Source organism: Oncorhynchus gorbuscha, unplaced genomic scaffold (assembly GCF_021184085.1).
Source record: "Oncorhynchus gorbuscha isolate QuinsamMale2020 ecotype Even-year unplaced genomic scaffold, OgorEven_v1.0 Un_scaffold_717, whole genome shotgun sequence".
In the NCBI taxonomy this organism is placed as follows: Eukaryota; Metazoa; Chordata; class Actinopteri; order Salmoniformes; family Salmonidae; genus Oncorhynchus; species Oncorhynchus gorbuscha.
Window position 1 is genome coordinate 314,653 of NW_025745777.1, and position 22,333 is coordinate 336,985.

General features: G+C 45.1%; 2 protein-coding genes and 1 long non-coding RNA gene across 3 annotated transcripts in view; 2 read left to right on the forward strand and 1 right to left on the reverse strand.

The window, feature by feature from the left end:
• The window catches only part of LOC124019899 (bifunctional apoptosis regulator-like), a 33,065-nt gene extending 24,989 nt beyond the window's left edge, over positions 1-8,076 (reverse strand). Inside the window, exons 1-2 of the mRNA XM_046335342.1 lie at positions 8,060-8,076; positions 5,065-5,082 (exon numbers count right to left, since the gene is read on the reverse strand). Coding sequence (XP_046191298.1) covers positions 5,065-5,082; positions 8,060-8,076 — 35 coding nt within the window. The remainder of the gene's footprint in view (positions 1-5,064; positions 5,083-8,059) is intronic.
• Positions 8,077-13,814: 5,738 nt separating this feature from the next.
• On the forward strand, positions 13,815-17,729 carry LOC124019905 (zinc finger protein 205-like). The gene is made up of 3 exons (XM_046335347.1): positions 13,815-13,992; positions 14,195-14,856; positions 17,229-17,729. The coding sequence occupies exons 1-3, from the start codon at positions 13,875-13,877 to the stop codon at positions 17,538-17,540; spliced, it is 1,092 nt and encodes a 363-aa protein (XP_046191303.1). The 5' UTR covers positions 13,815-13,874; the 3' UTR covers positions 17,541-17,729.
• A 1,359-nt stretch (positions 17,730-19,088) lies between these two features.
• Positions 19,089-21,124, forward strand: LOC124019904. The gene is made up of 2 exons (XR_006835866.1): positions 19,089-19,946; positions 20,331-21,124. It is a non-coding gene; the product is annotated as an uncharacterized LOC124019904 (long non-coding RNA).
• Positions 21,125-22,333: the final 1,209 nt, after the last annotated feature.

Below are 22,333 nucleotides of genomic sequence, written 5' to 3' on the forward strand. Positions count from 1 at the left end.
AGGAGGGGATGAGAGAGAGAGAGAGAGAGATTTAATTTTTTGATTAAATTTTTTATTTAACCAGGAAGGGCTCATTGAGATTAAAATCTATTTTTCAAGAGCGTCCTGGCCAAGACAGGCAGCACCAAGTCATTACAAAAAAAAGTTGGACAGACAACATGAAAAACTACAAGTGATCCAGTAAAAACCATAGAATTCACAAGAGTATAAAACAGCAAATTAAAAACATTGACAGGTCAGGGAATCAGCCTCAAAATCCTTCATCAGTGATTTAAAAACACCAATACAAGTTCTTCCAGTTTAAAAGTATTTTGTAAGGGGTTCCAAGACAAATGGTGCAGGACATAAAAGCCCTTTTACCAAATTTAGTTGGGACATTTGGAACAACATAAAGACCAGCCAACCCTGAACAATAAAAATGCACAAATAAAAAGGTAGTTAAATCAAATGGCTTAGTAAATAAAGTGACCAGTGACTGAGCCTACGAGGGACTAGAGAAGACCAGCCAACCCTGGTATACAACATGAAGACCAGCCAACCCTGGTATACAACATGAAGACCAGCCAACCCTGGTATACAACATGAAGACCAGCCAACCCTGGTATACAACATGAAGACCAGCCAACCCTGGTATACAACATGCAGACCAGCCAACCCTGGTATACAACATGAAGACCAGCCAACCCTGGTATACAACATGAAGACCAGCCAACCCTGGTATACAACATGAAGACCAGCCAACCCTGGTATACAACATGCAGACCAGCCAACCCTGGTACACAACATGAAGACCAGCCAACCCTGGTATACAACATGAAGACCAGCCAACCCTGGTATACAACATGCAGACCAGCCAACCCTGGTATACAACATGAAGACCAGCCAACCCTGGTATACAACATGAAGACCAGCCAACCCTGGTATACAACATGAAGACCAGCCAACCCTGGTATACAACATGAAGACCAGCCAACCCTGGTACACAACATGCAGACCAGCCAACCCTGGTATACAACATGAAGACCAGCCAACCCTGGTATACAACATGAAGACCAGACAACCCTGGTATACAACATGCAGACCAGCCAACCCTGGTATACAACATGCAGACCAGCCAACCCTGGTACACATTTACATTTAAGTCATTTAGCAGACGCTCTTATCCAGAGCGACTTACAAATTGGTGCATTCACCTTATGACATCCAGTGGAACAGTCACTTTACAATAGTGCATCTAAATCTTAAAGGGGGGAGAGAAGGATTACTTATCCTATCCTAGGTATTCCTTAAAGAGGTGGGGTTTCAGGTGTCTCCGGAAGGTGGTGATTGACTCCGCTGTCCTGGCGTCGTGAGGGAGTTTGTTCCACCATTGGGGGGCCAGGGCAGCGAACAGTTTTGACTGGGCTGAGCGGGAGCTGTACTTCCTCAGTGGTAGGGAGGCGAGCAGGCCAGAGGTGGATGAACGCAGTGCCCTTGTTTGGGTGTAGGGCCTGATCAGAGCCTGGAGGTACTGAGGTGCCGTTCCCCTCACAGCTCCGTAGGCAAGCACCATGGTCTTGTAGCGGATGCGAGCTTCAACTGGAAGCCAGTGGAGAGAACGGAGGAGCGGGGTGACGTGAGAGAACTTGGGAAGGTTGAACACCAGACGGGCTGCGGCGTTCTGGATGAGTTGAAGGGGTTTAATGGCACAGGCAGGGAGCCCAGCCAACAGCGAGTTGCAGTAATCCAGACGGGAGATGACAAGTGCCTCTACCCCTCTCTCATCCCCTCCTCTCTCATCCAACATGCAGACCAGCCAACCCTGGTATACAACATGAAGACCAGCCAACCCTGGTATACAACATGCAGACCAGCCAACCCTGGTACACAACATGAAGACCAGCCAACCCTGGTACACAACATGAAGACCAGCCAACCCTGGTACACAACATGAAGACCAGCCAACCCTGGTATACAACATGAAGACCAGCCAACCCTGGTATACAACATGAAGACCAGCCAACCCTGGTATACAACATGAAGACCAGCCAACCCTGGTATACAACATGAAGACCAGCCAACCCTGGTATACAAAGTGCAGTGGTGCGTAAGGGTTTTGCAGTTTAAAATAAATCACAAAGTGCCATGGTAAAGAGTGTCAGTTGATCTCAAACACTGAGCGGAAGCATTCATATATAAAATATCCCCATAGTCTAGTAAAGGCATAAATGTAGCTGATACTAGACTCCTTCTGGTTTCAAAAGAAAAACAGGCCTTATTCCTAAAATAAAATCCCAATCTCAGAGAGAGAGAAGGGAAGGGTGGAGAGGGGTAGAGGATGGAGAGAGGAGGGGATGAGAGAGGGGTAGAGGATGGAGAGAGGAGGGGATGAGAGAGGGGTAGAGGATGGAGAGAGGAGGGGATGAGAGAGGGGTAGAGGATGGAGAGAGGAGGGGATGAGAGGGGAGAGGATGGGAGAGAGGAGGTGATGAGAGAGGGTAGGGGTGGAGAGAGGAGGTGATGAGAGGGGTAGAGGGTGGAGAGAGGGGGTGATGAGAGGGAGGGGATGAGAGAGAGAGAGAGAGAGGGGATGAGAGAGGTGGAGAGAGGGAGAGGGAGGAGAGAGGAGAGGGAGGAGAGAGAGGGGAGAGGAGGGGAGAGGAGGAGAGAGAGAGAGAGAGAGAGGAGAGGGGAGAGAGAGAGAGAGGAGGGGATGAGAGAGAGAGAGAGAGGGGGAGGGGAGAGAGAGAGAGATGAGAGAGAGAGGATGGAGAGAGAGAGAGAGAGGGGAGAGAGAGAGAGAGAGAGAGAGGGGATGAGAGAGAGAGAGAGGAGGGGAGAGAGAGAGAGAGGAGGGGATGAGAGAGAGAGAGAGAGAGAGAGAGGGGATGAGAGAGAGAGAGAGAGGGGATGAGAGAGAGAGAGAGAAGAGGGGATGAGAGAGAGAGAGAGAAGAGGGGATGAGAGAGAGAGAGAGAAGGAGGGGAGAGAGAGAGAGAGAGGAGGGGATGAGAGAGAGAGAGAGAGAGGAGGGGAGAGAGAGAGAGAGAGAGGAGGGGATGAGAGAGAGAGAGAGAGAGGGGGGGAGAGAGAGAGAGAGAGAGAGAGGAGGAGGGAGAGAGAGAGAGAGAGAGGGGATGAGAGAGAGAGAGAGGGGATGAGAGAGAGAGAGAGGGGATGAGAGAGAGAGAGAGGAGGGGATGAGAGAGAGAGAGAGGGGGGATGAGAGAGAGAGAGAGAGGGGATGAGAGAGAGAGAGAGGAGGGGATGAGAGAGAGAGAGAGAGAGGAGGGGATGAGAGAGAGAGAGAAGGAGGGGATGAGAGAGAGAGAGGGAGGGATGAGAGAGAGAGAGGAAGGGATGAGAGAGAGAGAGAGGGGATGAGAGAGAGAGAAGAGGGGATGAGAGAGAGAGAGAAGAGGGATGAGAGAGAGAGAAGAGGGGATGAGAGAGAGAGAAGAGGAGATGAGAGAGAGAGAGAGAGGGGATGAGAGAGAGAGAGAGAGGGGATGAGAGAGAGAGAGAGGAGGGGATGAGAGAGAGAGAGGAGGGGATGAGAGAGAGAGAAGAGGGGAGAGAGAGAGAGAAGAGGGGATGAGAGAGAGAGATGTAGGGGGGAGAGAGAGGGAGAGGGGATGAGGGGATGAGAGAGAGAAGAGGGGATGATGAGAGAGAAGAGGGGATGAGAGCGGGAGAGAAGAGGGGATGAGAGAGAGAGAAGAGGGGATGAGAGAGAGAGGAGGGGATGAGAGAGAGAGAAGAGGGGATGAGAGAGAGAGAGGAGTAAAAGGTAAAGAAAGTTGATAAGTAAACCAATAGAACAGAAGAGAAAATCAAGTCTATAAAATAAATCGTCCGTGTTTACATGGATGGATTCTTGGCAAGGCTACCTTGGAGCTGGGTAAGACATGCCTCATAGAATTGCAATACATATCGTATCGGCACCTAAGTATGGTGATAATATGGTGAGGTCTGGAGAGTGGTACCAGTACGTTAAGTTCATGCACCCTAATACCTTACCTCAGCGGGATGTAGCACCTTACCTCAGCGGGATGTAGCACCTTACCTCAGCGGGATGTAGCACCTTACCTCAGCGGGATGTAGCACCTTACCTCAGCGGGATGTAGCACCTTACCTCAGCGGGATGTAGCACCTTACCTCAGCGGGATGTAGCACCTTACCTCAGCGGGATGTAGCACCTTACCTCAGCGGGATGTAGCAGCACCAGCAGGATTACCTCAGCAGGATGTAGCACCTTACCTCAGCAGGATGTAGCACCTTACCTCAGCAGGATGTAGCACCTTACCTCAGCAGGATGTAGCACCTTACCTCAGCAGGATGTAGCACCTTACCTCAGCAGGATGTAGCACCTTACCTCAGCAGGATGTAGCACCTTACCTCAGCAGGATGTAGCACCTTACCTCAGCAGGATGTAGCACCTTACCTCAGCAGGATGTAGCACCTTACCTCAGCAGGATGTAGCACCTTACCTCAGCAGGATGTAGCACCTTACCTCAGCAGGATGTAGCACCTTACCTCAGCAGGATGTAGCACCTTACCTCAGCAGGATGTAGCACCTTACCTCAGCAGGATGTAGCACCTTACCTCAGCAGGATGTAGCACCTTACCTCAGCAGGATGTAGCACCTTACCTCAGCAGGATGTAGCACCTTACCTCAGCAGGATGTAGCACCTTACCTCAGCAGGATGTAGCACCTTACCTCAGCAGGATGTAGCACCTTACCTCAGCAGGATGTAGCACCTTACCTCAGCAGGATGTAGCACCTTACCTGCAGGATGTGCACCTTTCAGGGGAAGCACCTCCTCACAGGATTCTCCCTGCAGCAGGGTAGCACTCAGCAGGATCTTCCTACCTCAGCAGGACTCCCACCAGAGGTGCCAGGCAGTGGCCTCAGCAGGATGTGACCACAGTTCAAGGATGTAGCACCTTACCTCAGCGTTGTCAGGATGTAGCACCTTACCTCAGCGGGTTGACCAGGACGTACCTCAGCAGGATGTGGCACCTCAAGGATGGTCTTCAGCTGATGGAGGGGATGGCAGACCTCAGCAGGATGTAGCACCTTACCTCAGCAGGATGTAGCACCTTACCTCAGCAGGGTCAGCAAGTCACAGGAGGGGTTAGGGGGATGAGAGATCAGGAGAGAGGGTTCAGCAGGGTTGCGGGGGGAAGCCACCCCCTCCATCTGCTGGATCATCTGGGGTCTGGACTCCCACCAGAGTGCAAAGAATAAGCGGCAGAAGAGAGAACAGTTCAACGTTGGGGGACAGAGAGAACAAACTGGAGGGGGCTGATGGAGAACTAAAGGGGCTGGCAGAGAGAACTAAAGAGGGGGACAGAGAGAACTAAAGGGGGGGACAGATGAGAGACGGAAAGAGGGGGACAGAGAGACCCCCTCCATCTGCTGGAATCTGGGGTCTGGAGAGAGAGTCACAAAGAATAAGGAGAGAGAGAACTAAAGAGGGGACAGAGAGAACTAAAGAGGGAACTAAAGGGGGACAGAGAGAACTAAAGAGGGGGACAGAGAGAACTAAAGAGTGGGGGGACAGAGAGAACTAAAGAGGGGGACAGAGAGAACTAAAGAGTGGGGGGACAGAGAGAACTAAAGAGTGGGACAGAGAGAACTAAAGAGTGGGACAGAGAGAACTAAAGAGGGGGACAGAGAGAACTAAAGAGTGGGACAGAGAGAACTAAAGAGTGGGACAGAGAGAACTAAAGAGTGGGACAGAGGAGAGAGAGAACTAAAGAGTGGGACAGAGGAGAGAGAGAACTAAAGAGTGGGACAGAGGAGAGAGAGAACTAAAGAGTGGGACAGAGGAGAGAGAGAACTAAAGAGGGGGACAGAGGAGAGAGAGAACTAAAGAGGGGGACAGAGGAGGAGAGAGAACTAAAGAGGGGGACAGAGGAGAGAGAGAACTAAAGAGGGGGACAGAGGAGAGAGAGAACTAAAGAGGGGGACAGAGGAGAGAGAGAACTAAAGAGGGGGACAGAGGAGAGAGAGAACTAAAGAGGGGGACAGAGGAGAGAGAGAACTAAAGAGGGGGACAGAGGAGAAGAGAACTAAAGAGGGGGACAGAGGAGAGAGAGAACTAAAGAGGGGGACAGAGAGTGGGGAGAGAGAGAACTAAAGAGGGGGACAGAGACAGAGGGAGAGAGAGAACTAAAGAGTGGGACAGAGGAGAGCCCAAGAGAAAGAGAGAGCAAGAAACAGAATATGGGAGCCCAAGAAAAAAAAAAAAACTTTCACTACTTGCACTTCCTTACAACACTATATTGTATATCTACATATGACATTTGAAATGTCTTGATTATTTTGGAACTTCTGTTAGTGTAATGTTCACTGTTATTGTTAATTATCTACTCCATTTGCTTTGGCAATATTAACATATGTTTCCTGTGCCAGTAGAGCCCTTGAATTGAATATGAGAGAGAGACAGAGAGAGAGACAGAGAGAGAGAGAGACAGAGAGAGAGAGACAGAGAGACAGAGAGAGAGAGAGACAGAGACCCAGAGACAGAGACCCAGAGACAGAGAGAGACCCAGAGACAGAGAGAGAGACCCAGAGACAGAGAGAGAGACCCAGAGAGAGAGAGAGAGACCCAGAGACAGAGAGAGAGACCCAGAGACAGAGAGAGAGACCCAGAGACAGAGAGAGAGACCCAGAGAGAGAGAGAGAGAGACCCAGAGAGAGAGAGAGAGAGAGAGAGAGAGAGAGAGACCCAGAGAGAGAGAGACCCAGAGAGAGAGAGAGAGAGAGAGAGAGAGAGAGACCCAGAGAGAGAGAGAGAGAGAGAGAGACCCCAGAGAGAGAGAGAGAGAGAGACCCAGAGAGAGAGAGAGAGAGAGAGAGAGAGACCCAGAGAGAGAGAGAGAGAGAGAGAGACCCAGAGAGAGAGAGAGAGAGAGACCAGAGAGAGAGAGAGAGAGAGACCCAGAGAGAGAGAGAGAGACCCAGAGAGAGAGAGAGAGAGAGAGACCCAGGAGAGAGAGAGAGAGAGAGAGACCCAGAGAGAGAGACCCAGAGAGAGAGACCCAGAGAGAGAGAGAGAGAGACCCAGAGAGAGAGAGAGAGAGAGAGACCCAGAGAGAGAGAGACCCAGACCCAGAGAGAGACCCAGAGAGAGAGAGAGAGAGACCCAGAGAGAGAGAGAGAGAGAGAGAGAGAGAGAGAGAGAGAGAGAGAGACCCAGAGAGAGAGAGAGAGAGAGACCCAGAGAGAGAGAGAGAGAGAGACCCAGAGAGAGAGAGAGAGAGAGACAGAAAGACCCAGACAGAGAGAGACAGAGAGAGAGAGAGAGAGACAGAGAGAGACAGAGAGAGACCCAGAGAGGAGAGAGACCCAGAGAGAGAGAGAGACAAAACTAGGGAAATGGAGACTTATTACCCAGTCCTTTACAGAGAGACACTTTTATAGCCAGACAGAGAGAGAGAGACACCTAGAGAGAGAGAGAGAAAAGAGAGAGAGACCCAGAGAGAGAGAGGACCCAGAGAGAGAGAGAGACCCATGGGAGAGAGAGAGACACCAGAGAGAGAGACCCAGAGACAGAAAGACCCAGAAGAGAGAGAGACTGACAAGTAGATAGACCCAGGAGAGAGCTTCCAGAGAGAGAGAGAGACAGACCCAGAGACAGAGAGAGACCAGAGAGAGAGAGAGAGACAGAGAGAGAGAGAGACCAGAGAGACAGAGAGAGACAGAGAGAGACTAGAAGAGACCTAAATGAGTTATTACCTGACAGACAAAGTTTGAGACACTAAAGAGAGACAGCAGACATAGTTTGACACTAAAGAGAGAGACATATAGACAGAGAGACTAAATAAGTTAGTACCTGATGTTTTGACAGACATATAGTTTGACTAACTAAATGAGTTAGTACCTGACAGAGACTACTTTTTTGACAGAGAGTTAGTACCCATAGACTAACTAAAGACAGAGACAGACAGAGACAGAGATATGACAAAGAGTTAGACAGAGAGAGACATAGAGTTTGACTAAATGAGAGACAAAACTATGAACTGTGTGAGTTTTGACAATGGCAACTTATTACCGCAAATCAAAGTGTACCTTGTTTTGACAGACATAGTTTGACTAACTAAATGAGTGTGCAAAATGACTAACTAAATTCTAGTACCGACAGACATACAGTTTGACTAACTAAATATTGAGCAATACACTGATCCTAAAAGGAGGGACAGACATAAAAACTAAAAATATCACAGTTTGACTAACTAAATTTGACCAGAGCCCAGTTTGACTAACTAAATGAGTTAGTACCTCCACAGTTTGACCCTAAATGAGGTCATGGTCAGACATATAGTGACACTAACTATACTAGGGAATAGGTTGCCATTTGGGATGACATTTTTTTCAAATATTACAGAATAACTGGCTTTGAGTTCTGACAATGACTAACTAAATTTAGTAGCTAACAGACATATAGTTTGACCTAACTTTAAAGCTTGAGTAAATTGAGTAGTACCTGACGTTTTGACAGACATACAGTTTGACTAACTAAATGAGTTAGTACCTGACAGACATATAGTTTGACTAACTAAATGAGTTAGTTGACAGACATATAGTTTGACTAACTAAATGAGTTAGTACCTGACAGACATACAGTTTGACTAACTAAATGAGTTAGTACCTGACAGACATACAGTTTGACTAACTAAATGAGTTAGTACCTGACAGACATATAGTATGACTAACTAAATGAGTTAGTACCTGACAGACATATAGTTTGACTAACTAAATGAGTTAGTACATATAGTTTGACTAACTAAATGAGTTAGTTGACAGACATATAGTTTGACTAACTAAATGAGTTAGTACCTGACAGACATATAGTTTGACTAACTAAATGAGTTAGTACCCGTTTTGACAGACATATAGTTTGACTAACTAAATGAGTTAGTATGACAGACATATAGTTTGACTAACTAAATAGTTGAGTACCTGACAGACATATAGTTTGACTAACTAAATGAGTTAGTACCTGATGTTTTGACAGACATATAGTTTGACTAACTAAATGAGTTAGTACCTGACAGACATATAGTTTGACTAACTAAATGAGTTAGTACCTGACAGACATATAGTTTGACTAACTAAATGAGTTAGTACCTGACATATAGTTTGACTAACTAAATGAGTTAGTACCTGACAGACATAGTTTGACAGACATATAGTTTGACTAACTAAATGAGTTAGTACCTGACAGACATATAGTTTGACTAACTAAATGAGTTAGTACCTGACAGACATATAGTTTGACTAACTAAATGAGTTAGTACCTGACAGACATATAGTTTGACTAACTAAATGAGTTAGTACCTGACAGACATATAGTATGACTAACTAAATGAGTTAGTACCTGACAGACATATAGTTTGACTAACTAAATGAGTTAGTACCTGACGTTTTGACAGACATATAGTTTGACTAACTAAATGAGTTAGTACCTGACAGACATATAGTTTGACTAACTAAATGAGTTAGTACCTGACAGACATATAGTTTGACTAACTAAATGAGTTATACCTGAGTTTTGACAGACATTGACTAACTAAATGAGTTAGTACCTGACAGACATATAGTTTGACTAACTAAATGAGTTAGTACCTGATGTTTTGACAGACATAGTATGACTAACTAAATGAGTTAGTACCTGATGTTTTGACAGACATATAGTATGACTAACTAAATGAGTTAGTACCTGATGTTTTGACAGACATATAGTTTGACTAACTAAATGAGTTAGTACCTGACAGACATACAGTTTGACTAACTAAATGAGTTAGTACCTGACGTTTTGACAGACATAGTTTGACTAACTAAATGAGTTAGTACCTGACAGACATATAGTTTGACTAACTAAATGAGTTAGTACCTGACAGACATATAGTTTGACTAACTAAATGAGTTAGTACCTGACTAACTAAATGAGTTTTGACAGACATATAGTTTGACTAACTAAATGAGTTAGTACCTGACAGACATATAGTTTGACTAACTAAATGAGTTAGTACCTGATGTTTGACAGACATATAGTATGACTAACTAAATGAGTTAGTACCTGACAGACATATAGTTTGACTAACTAAATGAGTTAGTACCTGACAGACATACAGTTTGACTAACTAAATGAGTTAGTACCTGACAGACATATAGTTTGACTAACTAAATGAGTTAGTACCTGACAGACATATAGTTTGACTAACTAAATGAGTTAGTACCTGACAGACATATAGTTTGACTAACTAAATGAGTTTTGACAGACATATAGTTTGACTAACTAAATGAGTTAGTACCTGACAGACATATAGTTTGACTAACTAAATGAGTTAGTACCTGATGTTTTGACAGACATATAGTATGACTAACTAAATAGTTAGTACCTGACAGACATATAGTGACTAACTAAATGAGTTGATGTTTTGACAGACAGTTTGACTAACTAAATGAGTTAGTACCTGACAGACATATAGTTTGACTAACTAAATGAGTTAGTACCTGATGTTTTGACAGACATATAGTTTGACTAACTAAATGAGTTAGTACCTGACAGACATACAGTTTGACTAACTAAATGAGTTAGTACCGTTTTGACAGACATATAGTTTGACTAACTAAATGAGTTAGTACCTGACAGACATATAGTTTGACTAACTAAATGAGTTAGTACCTGATGTTTTGACAGACATATAGTATGACTAACTAAATGAGTTAGTACCTGATGTTTTGACAGACATATAGTATGACTAACTAAATGAGTTAGTACCTGATGTTTTGACAGACATATAGTTTGACTAACTAAATGAGTTAGTACCTGAGTTTGACTAACTAAATGAGTTAGTACCTGACGTTTTGACAGACATAGTTTGACTAAATGAGTTAGTACCTGACAGACATAGTTTGACTAACTAAATGAGTTAGTACCTGACAGACATATAGTTTGACTAACTAAATGAGTTAGTACCTGACGTTTTGACAGACATAAAGTTTGACTAACTAAATGAGTTAGTACCTGACAGACATATAGTTTGACTAACTAAATGAGTTAGTACCTGATGTTTTGACAGACATATAGTTTGACTAACTAAATGAGTTAGTACCTGACAGACATATAGTTTGACTAACTAAATGAGTTAGTACCTGATGTTTTGACAGACATATAGTTTGACTAACTAAATGAGTTAGTACCTGATGTTTTGACAGACATATAGTTTGACTAACTAAATGAGTTAGTACCTGACGTTTTGACAGACATATAGTTTGACTAACTAAATGAGTTAGTACCTGACAGACATATAGTTTGACTAACTAAATGAGTTAGTACCTGACGTTTTGACAGACATATAGTTTGACTAACTAAATGAGTTAGTACCTGACAGACATATAGTTTGACTAACTAAATGAGTTAGTACCTGATGTTTTGACAGACATATAGTATGACTAACTAAATGAGTTAGTACCTGATGTTTTGACAGACATACAGTTTGACTAACTAAATGAGTTAGTACCTGACAGACATACAGTTTGACTAACTAAACATACCTGACAGACATACAGTTTGACTAACTAAATGAGTTAGTACCTGACAGACATACAGTTTGACTAACTAAATGAGTTAGTACCTGACAGACATACAGTTTGACTAACTAAATGAGTTAGTACCTGACAGACATACAGTTTGACTAACTAAATGAGTTAGTACCTGACAGACATACAGTTTGACTAACTAAATGAGTTAGTACCTGATGTTTTGACAGACATATAGTTTGACTAACTAAATGAGTTAGTACCTGACAGACATATAGTTTGACTAACTAAATGAGTTAGTACCTGACAGATGTTTGACTAACAGACATATAGTTTGACTAACTAAATGAGTTAGTACCTGACAGACATACAGTTTGACTAACTAAATGAGTTAGTACCTGACAGACATACAGTTTGACTAACTAAATGAGTTAGTACCTGACAGACATACAGTTTGACTAACTAAATGAGTTAGTACCTGACAGACATACAGTTTGATAACAGTTTGACTAACTAAATGAGTTAGTAAACAGGAAGTTAATCAAATGAACACTGCAACAAATGCGTCCTTGTCAACTCCTCAGATCAACTCATACCGACGGGGAAAACCTGTTCCTGGGAAAGAGAGGTTCATAACAGGGACTCATATTATGTCTAGCCATTCAATAAAAACAACCATTATTTTAGTTAGCTGATTCTTGACCAAATCACTGTATCTAACGTTAGCTGCTAACTAGTTAGCTAGTCAGTGGCAAACTCCCACATAATTGTGCTAACGTTAGCTTACCGTTTGGCATTAAAAAAAACAACATTTGTCATCTTTAGTTTCCTACCTCGGGAATAAAGGCCGTTGAAACCAAGCTGGAAAATCACATCACTGCCGAATAGATGCTTTTCCAAAGTTAGTTTTGATTGTGCTAGCTAATAAGACAAGTCGACATTTCGCCGAGCAGTCAGACGGGAAGCTAAACAGCTTCTCACTTCACTTCTTTCTTGCCAGGGGTAATATTCATTACGCGGAAGCAAACACAGCCGACGGGGAGGGACCTAATATTTATTTATTTTTTGTTGCAAAAATGTTTTCCGTTTGGAGTGAAAGGTTTCCGTTGCTAAACGTTTTTGCAACAGACGATCAGCTTTTGAAGCGGAATCGGCGTAATGAATACACCCACAGAGTCGCTATGGGGAAAATGATGCGTTCAAAACGACTGGGGAACTCGGAAAGATACGAATTTTATATATGGTCGTTAGGTCGGAAAGTCGGAGCTCTAGAAAGAGGCCCGAGTTCTCGAGTTGGATGACTGTTCAAAAACATTTCCCCCCTCGGGCCTCATTTATTTTCCGAGTTCCCCGTTGTTTTGAACACACTGATGTCGGAGCTTTCCGACTACCTAGTTGCGAGTTTCCAGTTGTTGTGAACGCGGCAAAACTCACACTCTGGTCACGTGAGCCGCGCGATGACGTACTCATGAGCTAAAAAAAAAACAATGTGCTTATGCTCTTCCAGTTCAAAGTTCGATTGTTTTGTCCTTTCGTAGAATCTGTTTCCTGTTTATGATTGTTCATGGAAAGTCGTCTGTCACACCACGTATGTAGTAATTATCATAGTACATGTCTACGATTGCAGCGTAAGAAGGAAGCTCAAAGAATCAAATGGTTAATGTCATCTAAACTGAGCAAACTGGCTACATCGGGCTCTAAAAAAAGAGCGATCAGTGAGTGAACTAACTCTCTATATTGTGCTACATTGAACCTAAACCCATAGTCATCATGGATACTCTCTACACTTATAGATTACTACCACCCACATATACCAACACGAAGGACCCTGAATACAGTTATAGACTAGTGAAGCTCGAACTTGTAGACTGCTGGCAATCTCCAGACCTGAACATCATCATCAAACAAGAAGAGGAGGAGGAAGAGGATATTCTCTCTACAAGTTAAAGAAGAAGAGGAGGAAGAGGATATTTCTCTGCAAGTTGAAGAAGAAGAAGAGGGGGAGGAAGAGGATAGCTTTCTACAAGTTAAAGAAGAAGAGGAGGAAGAGGATATTTCTCTGCAAGTTGAAGAAGAAGAGGAGGAGGAAGAGGATATTTCTCTACAAGTTAAAGAAGAAGAGGAGGAAGAGGATATTTCTCTGCAAGTTGAAGAAGAAGAGGAGGAGGAAGAGGATATCTCTCTACATGTTAAAGAAGAAGAGGAGGAAGAGGATATTTCTCTGCAAGTTGAAGAAGAAGAGGAGGAGGAAGAGGATATCTCTCTACATGTTAAAGAAGAAGAGGAGGAAGAGGATATTTCTCTACAAGTTAAAGAAGAAGAGGAAGATCACACTTTCATGGTCAAAGTAGAGGAAGAAGAGAAGGACAAAGCTCTTGTAGTTAAAGAAGAAGAAGAGGAGGGTGGTTTTACGGTCAAAAAAGAAGAAGAGGCTATAGAGGTTTTTATTTTTTCTGGTATGTACAGATAATGGGTACGTCCCAAAATGGCACCCTATTCCCTGTAGAGCCCTACAGGCCTTGGTCAAAAGTACAGCCCTATAAAGTGAATAAGGTGCCAATTGGGACGCAGACCAATATTGAGTGTTTGCTAGTACGAACCGTAACATGGTACTGTTTCTTCAGATTTAACCCAGCACTCTTTATTTCCTTGACGCAGACGGAAACTGCAACCAGTGGCCTGTCAGTGGGAAGAGTCCCTCCGTATCAGAAGAACCTCAACAACAACGACAACAAAAACAGACGCGACCAAAGAAACAGCCAAAACAGACCCAGGAACCCCACCACTCCCCTCTGTACTGTCCCGACTGTGGGAGGAGTTTTGTCAGCCCTGGGATACTGAACGCGCACCGCAGAATCCACCAGCCCAGAATAATCCACACCACCACCACCACCACCGGTGAGCCGTCTCACTACTGCCATGACTGCGGAAAGACCTTCGACACCGCCCGCTACCTCAAAAAGCACCTCTTGGTTCACACAGCAGAGAGGACGCACCACTGTTCTCAGTGCGACCGGAGCTTCCTGAGACTCCAGCACCTCAAAGAGCACCAGAGAACCCACAGCGGAGAGAAGCCTCACTACTGCTCCGCGTGTGGGAAGGGCTTCACCAAGGTCCGACTGCTCCGGACACACCAGCGGCTGCATGCCGTGGAGGGGGCCGATGTCGTCGGGGATGGGGCGGAGACGGGGATGAAGGAAGGTAGTGGGGTGGTGATGTCAGCGATGGGGCGGAAGAGAGCGCTGAGAGTTCTGGCCGGAGTGGACTACTACTACTGCTCTGAGTGTGGGAAGAGCTTCTCCAGTGCGGCCTATCTTAAGGTGTGTAAAATACACCTAGAACATATAGGAGGGTAGCTCTTGGGGCGGCAGCGTAGCCTAGTGGTTAGAGCGTTGGACTAGTAACCGGAAGGTTGCAAGTTCCAACCCCCGAGCTGACAAGGTACAAATCTGTCGTTCTGCCCCTGAACAGGCAGTTAACCCACTGTTCCTAGGCCGTCATTGAAAATAAGAATTTGCTCTTAACTGACTTGCCTAGTTAAATAAAGGTAAAATAAAATAAAAAAAAAATCACTCTCCCACTACGTCTGTTCTCATCACCACCGGTATTGACAAGCCTATACAGTGGGCCGGTATTGACAAGCCTATACAGTGGGCCTGTATTGACAAGCCTATACAGTGGGCCTGTATTGACAAGCCTATACAGTGGGCCTGTATTGACAAGCCTATACAGTGGGCCGGTATTGACAAGCCTATACAGTGGGCCTGTATTGACAAGCCTATACAGTGGGCCTGTATTGACAAGCCTATACAGTGGGCCTGTATTGACAAGCCTATACAGTGGGCCTGTATTGACAAGCCTATACAGTGGGCCTGTATTGACAAGCCTATACAGTGGGCCTGTATTGACAAGCCTATACAGTGGGCCTGTATTGACAAGCCTATACAGTGGGCCTGTATTGACAAGCCTATACAGTGGGCCTGTATTGACAAGCCTATACAGTTGGCCTGTATTGACAAGCCGATACAGTGGGCCGGCCTTTCTGTTCTTTTCTTCCCCCAAGTACTTTATTAGCCCAGCACCTACGTTTACATTTACATTTACATTTAAGTCATTTAGCAGACGCTCTTATCCAGAGCGACTTACACGTTTGTTAAGGATGTGCGTATTGACCACAAACGTTTCTACAGATATCAAATCAAAGTTTATTTGTCACATATACACATGGTTAGCAAATGTTAATGCAAGTGTAGCGAAATGCTTGTGCTTCTAGTTCCGACCGTGCAGTAATATCTAACAAGTAATCTAACCGAACAATCACGCTGACATGCAGTTGCCAGACTTGGCTCAGTAGCTGTCTCTCCCATTGAAATAGAACGAATAGAACGCACCTCCCCGTTCCAAGTCAATGATGTCATAATGGGTGGAATAGAACGTCAGTAGCTGTCTCTCCCATTGAAATAGAACATCAGTAGCTGTCTCTCCCATTGAAATAGAACATCAGTAGCTGTCTCTCCCATTGAAATAGAACATCAGTAGCTGTCTCTCCCATTGAAATAGAACATCAGTAGCTGTCTCTCCCATTGAAATAGAACATCAGTAGCTGTCTCTCCCATTGAAATAGAACATCAGTAGCTGTCTCTCCCATTGAAATAGAACATCAGTAGCTGTCTCTCCCATTGAAATAGAACATCAGTAGCTGTCTCTCCCATTGAAATAGAACATCAGAAATAGCTGTAGCTCTCCCATTGAAATAGAACATCAGTAGCTGTCTCTCCCATTGAAATAGAACATCAGTAGCTGTCTCTCCCATTGAAATAGAACATCAGTAGCTGTCTCTCCCATTGAAATAGAACATCAGTAGCTGTCTCTCCCATTGAAATAGAACATCAGTAGCTGTCTCTCCCATTGAAATAGAACATCAGTAGCTGTCTCTCCCATTGAAATAGAACATCAGTAGCTGTCTCTCCCATTGAAATAGAACTCAGTAGCTGTCTCTCCCATTGAAATAGAACATCAGTAGCTGTCTCTCCCATTGAAATAGAACATCAGTAGCTGTCTCTCCCATTGAAATAGAACATCAGTAGCTGTCTCTCCCATTGAAATAGAACATCAGTAGCTGTCTCTCCCATTGAAATAGAACATCAGTAGCTGTCTCTCCCATTGAAATAGAACATCAGTAGCTGTCTCTCCCATTGAAATAGAACATCAGTAGCTGTCTCTCCCATTGAAATAGAACATCAGTAGCTGTCTCTCCCATTGAAATAGAACATCAGTAGCTGTCTCTCCCATTGAAATAGAACGAATAGAACGCACCTCCCGGTTCCAAGTCAATGATGTCATAATGGGTGGACGGCGGTTCAGTTTGCCAGTCAAATTGCCCGGGTTGGAGGTTCCTAGCCCGTTCCGTTCATTCCATTTCTATGGTGTCTCCAAATAACCACGCACAATAGAAAACCTATTGTCCATGAAACGTTCAGATAGAAATAGTCTATCTAGAACAAACATGCCTCTCTGACATGTAGCATACGGAATCACGTCGGCTCTATTCATGGCATTTCTATTCCGCAAAGTTCAACAACTTTTCGGGCTACTGAACCTGTTGTTTCAATTTTGATGAACGATGCATTTCTAAACACAAGAGATCCTGTAAAATAAAGTTCTAATATGTAATTCTATGTTTCTTTCTCAGGTGCATCAGAAGGCTCACACAGGAGACAAACCATACCAGTGTGCTCACTGTAAGAAATCATTCAGCACGTCGTGGGGTTTAAAGGTTCACCGGCAGAATCGCTCTGGAGAGAAGCCCTACCAGTGCGCCGACTGTGGGAAGAGGTTCTCGGACCTGCGCAGCCACAAAGCCCACCGGAGCACCCACACTGGAGAGAAACCATACACATGCCCTGTCTGTGGAAAAGGCTTTGCCTGGCTAAAGAGCCTACAGAAACACCAGGCCACACACAGCAGTAGTGATGGTGGAGTCATAGAAGTACATATAGAATAATGTAGGATATCCTGGAGGGTTTCACTCCAACCCCAATCTAGCAGGGTAGTTACAACTACGGGACAGGTGGGTAGCTCTCCAGGAACAGGGTTGGGTTATAGGAGGGTAGCTCTCCAGGAACAGGGTTATAGGAGGGTAGCTCTCCAGGAACAGGGTTGGGTTACAGGAGGGTAGCTCTCCAGGAACAGGGTTGGGTTACAGGAGGGTAGCTCTCCAGGAACAGGGTTGGATTATAGGAGGGTAGCTCTCCAGGAACAGGGTTGGGTTATAGGAGGGTAGCTCTCCAGGAACAGGGTTGGGTTACAGGAGGGTAGCTCTCCAGGAACAGGGTTGGGTTATAGGAGGGTAGCTCTCCAGGAACAGGGTTGGGTTATAGGAGGGTAGCTCTCCAGGAACAGGGTTGGGTTACAGGAGGGTAGCTCTCCAGGAACAGGGTTGGGTTAGGGGAGGGTAGCTCTCCAGGAACAGGGTTGGGTTATAGGAGGGTAGCTCTCCAGGAACAGGGTTGGGTTATAGGAGGGTAGCTCTCCAGGAACAGGGTTGGGTTACAGGAGGGTAGCTCTCCAGGAACAGGGTTGGGTTCCAGGAACAGGAGGGTAGCTCTCCAGGAACAGGGTTGGGTTACAGGAGGGTAGCTCTCCAGGAACAGGGTTGGGTTACAGGAGGGTAGCTCTCCAGGAACAGGGTTGGGTTACAGGAGGGTAGCTCTCCAGGAACAGGGTTGGGTTACAGGAGGGTAGCTCTCCAGGAACAGGGTTGGGTTATAGGAGGGTAGCTCTCCAGGAACAGGGTTGGGTTACAGGAGGGTAGCTCTCCAGGAACAGGGTTGGGTTACAGGAGGGTAGCTCTCCAGGAACAGGGTTGGATTATAGGAGGGTAGCTCTCCAGGAACAGGGTTGGGTTACAGGAGGGTAGCTCTCCAGGAACAGGGTTGGGTTATAGGAGGGTAGCTCTCTAGGAACAGGGTTGGGTTATAGGAGGGTATCTCTCCAGGAACAGGGTTGGGTTACAGGAGGGTAGCTCTCCAGGAACAGGGTTGGGTTACAGGAGGGTAGCTCTCCAGGAACAGGGTTGGGTTACAGGAGGGTAGCTCTCCAGGAACAGGGTTGGGTTATAGGAGGGTAGCTCTCCAGGAACAGGGTTGGGTTATAGGAGGGTAGCTCTCCAGGAACAGGGTTGGGTTATAGGAGGGTAGCTCTCCAGGAACCGGGTTGGGTTACAGGAGGGTAGCTCTCCAGGAACAGGGTTGGGTTATAGGAGGGTAGCTCTCCAGGAACAGGGTTGGGTTACAGGAGGGTAGCTCTCCAGGAACAGGGTTGGGTTATAGGAGGGTAGCTCTCCAGGAACAGGGTTGGGTTACAGGAGGGTAGCTCTCCAGGAACAGGGTTGGGTTATAGGAGGGTAGCTCTCCAGGAACAGGGTTGGGTTACAGGAGGGTAGCTCTCCAGGAACAGGGTTGGGTTATAGGAGGGTAGCTCTCCAGGAACAGGGTTGGGTTACAGGAGGGTAGCTCTCCAGGAACAGGGTTGGGTTACAGGAGGGTAGCTCTCCAGGAACAGGGTTATAGGAGGGTAGCTCTCCAGGAACAGGGTTGGGTTACAGGAGGGTAGCTCTCCAGGAACAGGGTTGGGTTACAGGAGGGTAGCTCTCTAGGTTAATCAAGTCAAATGACCTGGATTTTAACCTTTTATTTGAAACCTTTTCCAGAAATAAGAATTAGATTCCAAATGAAAGCAATCGTCTCAGTGTGGTGCAGGAGGACGGGGCTGGACCAGCTGACATTAAAAAAAGGGGACAGTTTGATTAAAAGCTTGAAATAAAAGTACAAATCCAGGTCAAAACACAGGGCCCTAATTATAGAAACACAACGTCACGGTCCCATAACACAGGCTGGTAAAGCTCTGTCTGGATGAGGGAATGCTGTTGTGTCTCATAACACCGGCTGGTAAAGCTCTCTCTTGGATGAGGGAATGCTGTTGTGTCAGAAGGACATCAAAATGTCACATAACACCGGCTGGACACCGGCTGGTAAAGCTCTCTCTCTCTTGGATGAGGGAATGCTGTTGTGTCTCATAACACCGGCTGGTAAAGCTCTCTCTCTCTTGGATGAGGGAAGGTTGTTGTGTCTCATAACACCGGCTGGTAAAGCTCTGTCTGGATGAGGGAATGCTGTTGTGTCTCATAACACCGGCTGGTAAAGCTCTGTCTGGATGAGGGAAGGCTGTTGTGTCTCATAACACCGGCTGGTAAAGCTCTGTCTGGATGAGGGAATGTTGTGTCTCATAACACCGGCTGGTAAAGCTCTGTCTGGATGAGGGAAGGTTGTTGTGACTCATAACACCGGCTGGTAAAGCTCTGTCTGGATGAGGGAATGTTGTGTCTCATAACACCGGCTGGTAAAGCTCTGTCTGGATGAGGGAATGTTGTGTCTCATAACACCGGCTGGTAAAGCTCTGTCTGGATGAGGGAAGGTTGTTGTGTCTCATAACACCGGCTGGTAAAGCTCTCTCTCTCTTGGATGAGGGAAGGTTGTTGTGTCTCATAACACCGGCTGGTAAAGCTCTCTCTCTCTTGGATGAGGGAATGCTGTTGTGTCTCATAACACCGGCTGGTAAAGCTCTCTCTCTGTCTGGATGAGGGAATGTTGTTGTGTCTCATAACACCGGCTGGTAAAGCTCTCTCTCTTGGATGAGGGAATGTTGTTGTGTCTCATAACACCGGCTGGTAAAGCTCTCTCTCTTGGATGAGGGAATGTTGTTGTGTCTCATAACACTGGTAAAGCTGGTAAAGCTCTCTCTTGGATGAGGGAATGTTGTTGTGTCTCATAACACCGGCTGGTAAAGCTCTCTCTCTTGGATGAGGGAATGCTGTTGTGTCTCATAACACCGGCTGGTAAAGCTCTGTCTGGATGAGGGAATGTTGTGTCTCATAACACCGGCTGGTAAAGCTCTGTCTGGATGAGGGAATGCTGTTGTGTCTCATAACACCGGCTGGTAAAGCTCTGTCTGGATGAGGGAATGTTGTTGTGTCTCATAACACCGGCTGGTAAAGCTCTGTCTGGATGAGGGAAGGCTGTTGTGTCTCATAACACCGGCTGGTAAAGCTCTCTCTCTCTCTTGGATGAGGGAATGTTGTTGTGTCTCATAACACCGGCTGGTAAAGCTCCCTATTGGATGAGGGAATGTTGTTGTGACTCATAACACCGGCTGGTAAAGCTCTGTCTGGATGAGGGAAGGCTGTTGTGTCTCATAACACCGGCTGGTAAAGCTCTGTCTGGATGAGGGAAGGCTGTTGTGTCAGAAGGACTGTTTTAATTACATCAAAATGTCACATAAGCATGTGACTTGTAATTATATATTTTAGATGTTTATATTCATACGCCAGATGTCGTTTGTAAGCCTCGTTTTTTGTTCTCTCAAAGTGTTCTTTGGATGGATTGTGCAACAGGTGATGGTTATCTTTTGTTTTTGTTTTTCCGACAGCAAAGTGTGCTCACTATAACATGAAGTGTATGGAGCAATGTTTGGTTTGGATCTGAAATGAATGGATGATGAAAATAAACATGGTCAGTTGTTGCACTCTGATCTGATTTCTGTCTTTATTTTGTAGCTGAGCTCAAAGCACATGCTAATGTCTGGTAGCATAACATCTGATTTCTGTCTTTATTTTGTAGCTGAGCTCAAAGCACATGCTAATGTCTGGTAGCATAACATCTGATTTCTGTCTTTATTTTGTAGCTGAGCTCAAAGCACATGCTAATGTCTGGTAGCATAACATCTGATTTCTGTCTTTATTTTGTAGCTGAGCTCAAAGCACATGCTAACGTCTGGTAGCATAACATCTGATTTCTGTCTTTATTTTGTAGCTGAGCTCAAAGCACATGCTAACGTCTGGTAGCATAACAGTTTTCCACATGTTCACGTCTTCATATCCGCTTTGAAGCCTTTCAAAAGCAGATCTGGCATTGGAACTGGAGGCGGAGCAAAACCACTCTATTGAGCAGTGGAGGATCTATAGGAGGACGGGCTCGTTGTAAGGGCTGGAAAGGATTAGAATGGAATGGAGCCAAACGTGGTTTACATATGTACTGTTTGATATCGTTCCATTTCAGACATTACAATGACCCAGTCTTCCTATAGCTCCTCCCACCAGCCTCCACTGGTTTTGAGGTGTGTAACCCCCCCCCCCCCCAAAAAACATGGCTGTAGTTACTAAATACACGACTTTAACAGATAAAGTGAACGATGTTGTTTCGTTTCATGACTTATCTTCATTGATTAATTATACTGTATTGACAAATATGGTTTAACGGTAACCTTTACACAAACATGATTGCCAACAGATTTGTCCAAGAGAAACAATTCACATCATAAACTAGGTTTCCATCCAATTGGCGACAGATTTCCATGCGAATATTCTAGAATTAGCATACATAAAATATGTGCATATTCCCACCAGTGGTGTTTCCACCAAACTGAATTGTTGCGAAAAAAAAATCAGTGCGTGATGACGTAGAGAACGCAAAATGTACTTTTCCCACTTAAGTTTTCATGTACCGAATACATTTTTGTAATGTGTTTCCGTTGCATTTTCAACAGTACGGATAGTTTTGTCACAGAAACTGTTGCGTTAAATAGCAAATGTTCCTAGTCTGGATTTTGGCACGTGCTCTCGATCCAGCAGCTCGCAGAGAGAGTTCGAGTAGGTTCGTCTACAATAAAGTATGACATTATGGATAAAGAGCGAGAATATTTTGATTTGTCAAAAGGCAATCAATCATCGATTATCATATC

Bases quoted from the DNA above. Each gene is read 5' to 3' on its own strand.
- LOC124019905 (XM_046335347.1), top strand. From the start codon at position 13,875: ATGGTCAAAGTAGAGGAAGAAGAGAAGGACAAAGCTCTTGTAGTTAAA. The intron at 13,993-14,194 runs GTATGTACAGAT...TCCTTGACGCAG, and splicing joins AGAGGTTTTTATTTTTTCTG to ACGGAAACTGCAACCAGTGG. The intron at 14,857-17,228 runs GTGTGTAAAATA...TTTCTTTCTCAG, and splicing joins CCAGTGCGGCCTATCTTAAG to GTGCATCAGAAGGCTCACAC.